This window comes from Gossypium hirsutum, chromosome A10 (genome assembly GCF_007990345.1).
Source record: "Gossypium hirsutum isolate 1008001.06 chromosome A10, Gossypium_hirsutum_v2.1, whole genome shotgun sequence".
Taxonomy (NCBI): Eukaryota; Viridiplantae; Streptophyta; class Magnoliopsida; order Malvales; family Malvaceae; genus Gossypium; species Gossypium hirsutum.
Genome location: NC_053433.1, coordinates 6,648,826 through 6,658,047, shown reverse-complemented (window position 1 = coordinate 6,658,047; position 9,222 = coordinate 6,648,826). Strand labels below are relative to the sequence as shown.

The 9,222-nt window shown below is 30.1% G+C and overlaps 1 protein-coding gene across 2 annotated transcripts; it reads left to right on the top strand.

The window, feature by feature from the left end:
- Nucleotides 1–524: 524 nt before the first annotated feature.
- LOC107897401 (protein indeterminate-domain 7) lies at nucleotides 525–3,346 on the top strand. Of its 2 annotated transcripts, XM_016822855.2 has the most exons (4): nucleotides 592–1,275; nucleotides 1,380–1,776; nucleotides 2,281–2,912; nucleotides 3,013–3,346. In XM_016822855.2, the coding sequence occupies exons 1-4, from the start codon at nucleotides 1,080–1,082 to the stop codon at nucleotides 3,021–3,023; spliced, it is 1,236 nt and encodes a 411-aa protein (XP_016678344.2). In that variant the 5' UTR covers nucleotides 592–1,079; the 3' UTR covers nucleotides 3,024–3,346. The 2 variants fall into 2 exon arrangements, with proteins under 2 accessions (XP_016678343.2, XP_016678344.2); XM_016822854.2 differs by having other exon boundaries at nucleotides 525–1,275; nucleotides 2,281–3,346.
- Nucleotides 3,347–9,222: the final 5,876 nt, after the last annotated feature.

Sequence of the window (9,222 nt, the reverse complement as noted above, 5' to 3'; positions counted from 1 at the left end):
ACGCTGCCATGTTAAAAAAAATTAACATTTTAGTCAATATCTCTATTGAGAAAACATCAATTCAATTATTTTTCAAAAAATTGATAATCAAATTTGACTCTCTTTAAAAGGTTGAGAGTCAAATTTAACTAAAAAAAGAATAAAGAACAAAATTAACAAAAGATGTAACAGCTAAAGACTAAAGTTGAGATTATACCAAAATATATAACCTTTAATTATTTTCTTTACCCAAAATACATAAAATTAGAAATCTTAGTTAAAAAGATAGAGCACACTTTTATGATTCTGCATTTTTGGTGAGACTCTTGTAACTTTATTTTTGGCTTCTTTTGAGTTTTTTACTGAATGAGAGAAGGGTGGAGGTGATTACACAAAAACATATACATTTTTTCTTACTGGTAGATAAGAACATATACTTTTATGAGTAGAAAAATTAAAGCTTTGTAAAAAAAAAAAAGTTAGGAAGGATATTTAATTTTGATTATATTATTATTTATAAGATGGTGGTGGGAAGAGAACAGAGGAAAAGACAGAAAGGGCAACGTCAGAGTTTCCGTAAGGTTCCCTCTTATTTTGGTTGTTGTTGTTTGGACTGCTTTGGGATATCACACTATACGCCTTACGGAGGGATCTCAATCTCATCCTCATCCCTCTCTCTCTCTCTCTCTGAGTTTTATGAGCTCAGTCTTTTCTTTTCATAATTTCTTCATATTTATATGGTTATACCTAGTAAGATTTTATTGAAAGGTGAAATCATGAAGCTTAAAAGTGGATAGGGAAGTTCTCTATAACCTCTACCCGCCTAGTTATATACCCCTCTCACACACATATATATTTATATTTATTGAGTGTTTGCCTATAAAACAAAAAGAATGGTTCCTTTGGGTTTATGCCAAACAAAGAAAAACAATCAAGGGTCTCTATGATTAGGATTATGGGATTCATTCACATATATGTTAAGAGTAGCTACTTTAGTCCATAACTAGTATCTATATTTTCTTTTCTCTTTTATCACTTAAGGTTTTTGTTTTTTATCTATGGATTTTCTGTAACCAAGATCCATGGTTATTTAAGAGAAGATGATGAAAGGTTATATAGTCCACCAACAACAACAAGAAGTTATGGAAGAGAATATGTCTAATTTGACTTGTGCATCTGGTGAAGCCAGTGTTTCTTCAGCTGCTGGTGGAACCAACTATTCTCAACAATACTTTAGTAACCCACCAGCTCAAGCTCAGCCAGTTAAGAGAAAGAGGAATCAACCAGGCAATCCAGGTTTGTTTGGGTTCAAACTTCACAACCCTTATCTTAAAACACCGTTACTTTTATTACATTTTTTTTTATTTGTCTTCTTAACTAAGACTTTTGTTTTTAATCAGACCCAGATGCAGAAGTGATAGCTTTGTCACCTAAAACACTAATGGCTACAAATAGATTTGTGTGTGAGATCTGCAACAAAGGGTTTCAAAGAGACCAGAACCTTCAGCTTCATAGGAGAGGGCACAATTTGCCTTGGAAGTTAAAGCAAAGAACAAGTAAAGAGGTGAGGAAGAAGGTATATGTATGTCCAGAAGTCAGCTGTGTTCATCATGACCCATCCAGGGCACTTGGGGACTTGACTGGTATCAAGAAGCATTTTTACAGGAAACATGGTGAGAAGAAATGGAAATGTGACAAGTGCTCCAAGAGGTATGCAGTTCAATCCGACTGGAAAGCTCACTCCAAGACTTGTGGCAGTAAAGAATATAGATGTGACTGTGGAACCCTCTTCTCAAGGTATAAAAAAACAACTAATCCCCTCCTATAATCATTTTTGGGAATTAATGTAATAACATGAACATTAAAGTTACTTTTAAACACAACAGTCAAAATATCCATTTATTGAGGCATGCACTTGAGTAAAATTTTGAAATTTTAAGAAAGGTTTTTTTGCCAAATCTTTGTCTGATACATTGAAGAATTCATTGCACTACACATGTAGCAGTTCCTACTTTCTCACACCCTAGAGGCTAGAGAGAGATAGAGGGATATGCCTGCTTGCAGCCTGAGTGCCTGCCTGGTGTAGTGCATTTGGTAATTTTGTTTGCACCAGTCCAAGTGGACAATCTGTCCCATGTATATGCTCTGAGTGAAATGAAACATAAATAAAAATAATGGGACGCAGAAAGAGAAAAGTCAGAGACAAAGTCAGATGTTTCTGGCATTGTCATAATAGCAGTTCATGACTGGTTTGGGTTTTGTTTTCTTCTGTTTGTGTGTCTGGTTTTTTTTTTTTTCCAGGAGGGATAGTTTCATTACTCACAGAGCCTTCTGTGATGCATTAGCAGAGGAGAGTTCAAGAGCGGCAATCATGGGAGCCAACACTTTTCAACCAGGCTCATCTCATACAAATTTACAAGTACCCCAATTCAATCCCCATGACATCCAAGCATTTTCACTTAAGCAAGAGCAGCATCAAAGGTTCACTCCTCTCAAGCCTGATATTCCTCCATGGCTCGCGACCCAACCAATGCTAGGGGCTGGGGCTGGTCTTTCCTCATCATCATCTTCCATTTTCTCCCCTAGTTTAACACTTCATGAGAATCCCACCCCTATCCCTACTCTTGATCCGACTCTTCCTCCCTACCATCCAACAACAGTACTTTCCCCACACATGTCAGCTACTGCGTTGCTTCAGAAAGCTGCTCAGATGGGTGCAACCCTGAGTAACAAACCTGGCTCATCATCCGCGCCAGCTACTACTACTGCTATGAGACCCCACCTACAAACTCACGTGTCTGCTGATTTTGTTGCCAGCACCAACAACAACAGCACAACAGCTGGCTTTGGTCTCAACTTGTCTTCACGTGAAGAAGTCTCTATGGGGAGTGGATTTATCCATGGTTCGACTCATCATGCAGCTGAAAGCTCAGGTGCTCCTCCACCTCCTTCCCTTCTTCTACAGGGCATGATGAATTCTTTGTCTTCTCCCATTGGATTTGATTCCACTTCCTTTGATGATATTGCATTTAGTGGGATTTTGAACGCAAAGAACAAGAGCGGGACTCTCATCAATGAATCATTCTCGAAAACAACTGCAGCACCCAAAAATGGCACTGGAAATAATAATGACCATGAAAGTAGAGCGGGTGGTAGTACTCAAGGTGAAGCCTTGAGAAGAGATTTCCTAGCTCTTTGACCTTTCTCCCATGTCTAGTTTCTCAACATTGCTGATGTTAGGAACTGCATGAACAGTTGGATTCCATGATCAACAAGGCAGCCAGTCTCAAAACCATGGAAAGTTTTAGGTAATATAGAAAAACATTTCAAATACTATATCTTAAATTTTATACTCTCTTTTGATTTATTCTGCCTTTTCCCCTTTATCTAATCTCCTCTACAATCTTTCCAAAGATAATCATGTTACAAATTTTTGTTGTTGGTATAGTATGGTTTTATATAAATAATAAAACCTTGCATGCAAAGCAAAAACGTAAGGTTAATAGTATAGCAAATATTAAAATATGATAAATTAATATTGGGTGATGTTATGTTATATGAAATTAAAGCAACTTGTTGACCATGATGAATATGACATCCAATCAATGAGTTTAGTCTTGTAATGTAATCATATATGGTGTTTAGTTTTTGCTTTCTTGATCACCTTTACGTGTAAGTTGTAGCTAGGAAAGGGAAAACCATGTCAAATTAATTTTTGTTTTATTTAATAGCTTAGAAGGAAGGCTACCTATATCCTTTTATTTAAATCTTTTTTTTTTTCATTTGTGGGAACGTTATGATTATGATTCAAATAATAGATAAGTAGATGTTATGTCATCATGATTAAGAAACACAAAATCTATTTCTCTAATTTCTTACTTCTCATCATTAATTAAGATTTTTAATAATGATGAATTTTCTTGTAACTCAATTTCCAAGCGGGTTTAGTGTGGGATGAAAATTACTGAGTTGCTATATATACGACCTATAGATGTAGCAAAGTTAATATATATTTATATTTGGTTGGATGGTGTCCTAGACCAAACCACAGTACCTCAATATAGACCAAACGAGAACTGACAAATAAATGTTAATGAGTGGGTAATAGACTCCCATATTTCTAATGTTTTATTTTTTAAATATTTATTTTATTATAATTTCTTATTTTTTACCATACTTAAAATTACTCATAATTTTTATTTAACTTTACATAATAACACATGTTATTCGGGATTACCTGATATATATTTACAGTAAAGCACTTGGACAATTTAGGATAGTATATATCTTAGGTGGCATATCTTAAAGAATAACAATGGAATACTCTACTCATTTTCACTTTTAATATTAATAATGAGGTGGATCCACCATTAATTATTTTAAAATTCATTTCTATAAAATCAGTTTAAAAAATGTTTTTTTTATAATTTCTTTTCTAAAAACATAATGCTTAAGTAGTTTTTGTAAATTAATAATACATTAAATAATTTTTAATTTATTTAGTAAAATACTTTTTAATTTTGTTTTCAAATTAAAATGTTTTTCTTAAAATAGTTTTAAAATATTTTCTTTTCAAATTACTATAAAAAAATAAATATTCTTTAAAAACTAATATTAACAATGATTATTTTTAAATTAAAATAAATAATTAAAAATATATTTAATATTAAATAAAATTAGCTAGAAATAAAAGTAAATTTCCAACACAAAAATTTACATATAATTGTGATCTAAGTTAAGGAGAAATGATTGTATGACACTGTGATTCCACGTCATCCTTATCATTTTTCAATAGGAGAATGACAAATTAAAATTTTCCTTCTAATATTCAACTTTTTATCCTAAAAAAAGTTCAAATCCAATTAAAAATGATAAAAATCAGGAGGAAAAATCTGATTTATCATTCTCTTATTGAAAAAAGATAAAGATGATGTGCAACCACAATTTCATACCACCTCTTCTCTTAAGTTAAGTTATATTATATAACAGTATTTCGCCCGAAGTCTTTGTTTGCAAAGTTGAGGTCTTGTTAGAGTCAATTTTTGATAAGTTTATTTATTTTAATTTGAATATATATATTATAATAAAAAGAATTAATCCACCCAATCCCAAGTTAGAAATAGAGTTGACAGGGAATATGAAAAAGCAAAGATATACATTTAACTTTAAGTACAAAAGTAATTTATTTGCTCACAATTATTTGGCTTTTTACTATATTAAATCAGGGCAAGTTTTCATAACTTTATAATGCGAAGGCTAAGACTTTCCATTCTAAGTAAACTCGTGACGCTCCCATTAGCTACCATTGTCCATATTCATGGTGGCCCACCAAGCTCCTTGGATCTCATATTCTTAAAATTTTCACATTTTTCTATTTTTACAAATCATGTGAAGGCTTTTTTATTAAAATATCCACAATTTTTAATTATTTATAAAATTATCTATTTTAAAATTTATCTACGTAAATAATTTGTTTTAAAAATAATTTTTCTATAATTTTAAATTGCCTTTGCCTCTAGTTTTAAAAACTTAAAACTTAATAATTTTGGAATTTTTTTAGGGATGTATTTGGGTAATTTAAATAAGAATTTTATATAGGTTTTCAAGTTTATTATTTTTTAAAAATAATAAAATTTTAAAATAGTTTATTTTTGGTATTTTTATATTTTTTAAGGACTATTTAAATTTAATTTCAAAAGGGGACAAACCTAACATGCAAATAGACAAAAAAAATTAAAAATCATTTAATTGGTGGTGCGCCAAAAGGAATGGCGCCAACCCTTTTTCATTTAATTGTTTCATCAAGTTCCTGAACGTTTTATATAATTATACTTAAGTCTAGTGCTGCCAATGGCAACAGCGGCACCTAATTTTTTTTTAATTGGAAATGGTGATGCCAATGGCAATGGCGTCACTGACACTTACTATTCAAAATGGGTCATTTATGCACATAATTTCAAAGTGGGTCATTTTCATAAATAATAAAAAATTTTGAATCATTTTTATATATTAAAAAAAAAGCCTTGTGTGAATTTCAATATCCATGTATATCAACCACTATTAAAGTTAAAATTCAAAACTTATATTTATATATATAGTTAAGATTTTATCATAGTTGATGAGAAAATGTCGATTTTTTTTAAAGATATTTTATAAGGCATGAGTTTAAATTTCACTAGTGTAAATGTTGAGATTTCTTTTACAAGTAATTATGCGCATCTATCACGAGGTTAGAGCTTTAGTTTGATAAACCAACGAGTAAAAAAGCCATAGAGAAATAACACGCACCAAGTATTTGAATAAATGCTCTTAATATATTCTTTAACTCAAGAACGAAATAATTGAAAATGAAGGGGAGGGCTCTATTTATATTTGAACTCTCACAAATCCAACGATACAAATTGAATTACATCAATGGCTAAAAATAGTTCTCATCTACAATAAGAGAGTCCTTGTAACATCCCAAAATGGGCCTAAACGTTAAGACCAAATTCGAAAAATTACATCGGTAAGATTGAATTCGGAAGATTACATCGGCTACCTAATGGACCCAATAATATCAAAGTTTATAAAACAGTCTTTTTAAAATATTTGCTTATTTTAATATAAAAACTTAGTGTATTATCAAAAGGTACAATATCTTTCAAAAACTAGATGATTTTAATAATTAATTTCACGGAAAGTGATTTTCAACATAGTTTTAATGAAAACCATATTTCATGAATAAATAATTCAAAATTCATGTTTTATTATCCTAAAATCAAATTAAATGTCATGCAAGTTATATAAACCCAAAACCTAAGTCTCATATCACAATTTAAAAATAACACAATACAATCTCTAAAAAATAGAAAATGCAAATAATAAATCTAAGATGCTTTAAATAATGAAATAAAAGAAAATATTCTGACCCGAGCTGTAATAGCCCAAATTTCAGCGATGTCGAAAATAGTGGTTTGAGACCACCAAATCTGAAAAATGAACTCGTAGATTATATTATTTAATATTTATGAGCCAAATGTAGCTTTTAAAAGATTTTTAAAATAGTAAATTGTGTTTTATAAAGATTTATTTGGTCAAGAAATTGAGAAAAAAAGTATCGAGATCTCAGTGTTATAAAATAAGCCATAAATACTTTTATAAATATTTACGGAGTGTCAATAAGGTAGCATTAAAATTTCGTTAGAAATTTTTGACGTTTGGGTGATTAATTAAATAAAAAGAACTAAATTGAAAAAGGTGTAAAAGTTACTAGAAGGATTAAATAGCTCAATTGTCAAATGAGGAAGGACCTAAAGTGAAAATAAGCCTAAAGGAGATATTTTATGTGGAAATAGCTATAAAAAATCAGGAAATGGGTGAAATAAGGGCAAAATTAGAAAATTGCCAAAATTAGCTAAATAAAAATGGGACCAAATTGGAATATCTAGAATTCTCTTCATTTTCTCTTCATTTTCATCAGCTGAAAAATAGCCATGGAAGAGGGTTCAAGTTGATTTTCATACTCTAGCTTCATGTAAGTTTAATTCTTTCTTTCTCCTTGAAATTTCTAAGATTTTGGACTTTTACAATTGGGTCCAACTTACTATGTCATTAGTTTTTGATTCCATGGCTAATTTTTAAAGTTTCTATGGATGAGTGCTGGAAGCATATGATGAATAAATATAGAATTGAAGCTTTAATTTTGATATATAATGATTTTATCAAGTAAAATTGATGGAAATTGATTTTAGGACCTAATTATCAAAGAGTTTGGAATTAAGATCTAGTACAAAGTTCTGATTTTCAAGGGTTATGAAGTAGTTTAAAATGATAGACTAAAGTATTAATTGAGAAAATTTAGCTCAATTGAGGAGGTTAATTGAGCAAGGACTAAATTGTATGAACTGTGAAATCTGGGGTAAAATGGAAATCAACATTTTGCATTAAAACTGTTTTGGATAACAGCAGTAGTCTAACTTTGAAAAATCACCAAAAATTGTAGAAATCGAATGAGAGAATGAATAAAATATGAAATTAAAGCTTATTGAGAAGCGATGGAATTGTAAATCATGATATATAATAAATTTTGTGAGGCAATGTCAGAATGATTTCGGGTTCCCCTGTTTTGACTTTGGAAAATCATTAAAAATTGAAAAAAATAATTAGGGGCTTAAATTTATATGTTTAGAATCCTGAATGAGTTTATTTTCAAGAAGAACAAACAGGAACATTATTCGAATCCCGTACGAGGAGATAATTAATTTTTAGTGAAGAAGGGTCGGAACTGTTAGACAGCAGAACAGGGGTGACTTTAAAGAGTAAACTGTACTTATTGGCTAAACAAAAAATTCTGAAAATTTTATGGTAAGAAGATATGTAAGTCTAGTTTCAGGAAAAATTATCGGATCTTAATTTGGAGCTCCATAGCTCAAGTTAAAAATAATTTAGTGACTATGACACGGATGGACAGCTTGGAATATAAATATAAGTAAATAGTGAAATTATAGATAATGTTACTTATAAGCATGTTATATACATTAAGGAAGTGAAATGGAGAGGAGGAAGAGGAAAATATGTGAGTGACTTATGCATAAATTGATCACATGCTTGATTATATTTGGTAAATGTTAAACTTTGTTAAAATAAAAAAAAATTCATGTTTGAATTAAATGTTATATATGTTAAAGAATAATTTGAATATTTGATATTGCCTAATAAATGAATATTCAATATTACTTAGTAAATGTCAAGCCAAATATAAAAAAAAATATGTTATAAGTGGAACATGTGTGAAAGAATGTGGCAAGTATTTTCATGTTATTGAGCTCATTTACATGAATTTGTCATTTGAAATTGTGATAGACAGGAAGAAATAGTGAATGGCATGCTTATGTATGGTTATATGTATTTATCTGAAACATAAGAGAATGATGATTATATATTTGATATATGGAGACATGAGACTATGATATATGAACATAAAATCTATTTTATAAATGTGTTCATTCATAATTATAGAATTGTGCAACTCAAGTGTACTATTTGTATGAAGATAGTATTTCAAATGATTTGATGAGTAAAGCTCCAATATGAGATAGTCTGAAATCAAGGCAAATTGTTATGAAAGCATATTTAAAATACATAGATATGATTGTTATAAGTTATGTGAATAAATGATGTGTAAAAGTATATGCATATGAGAAATTTAATGAAAGTTGAGCCTATACATGTTTCTTGATATTTATATGAATTATATGATTA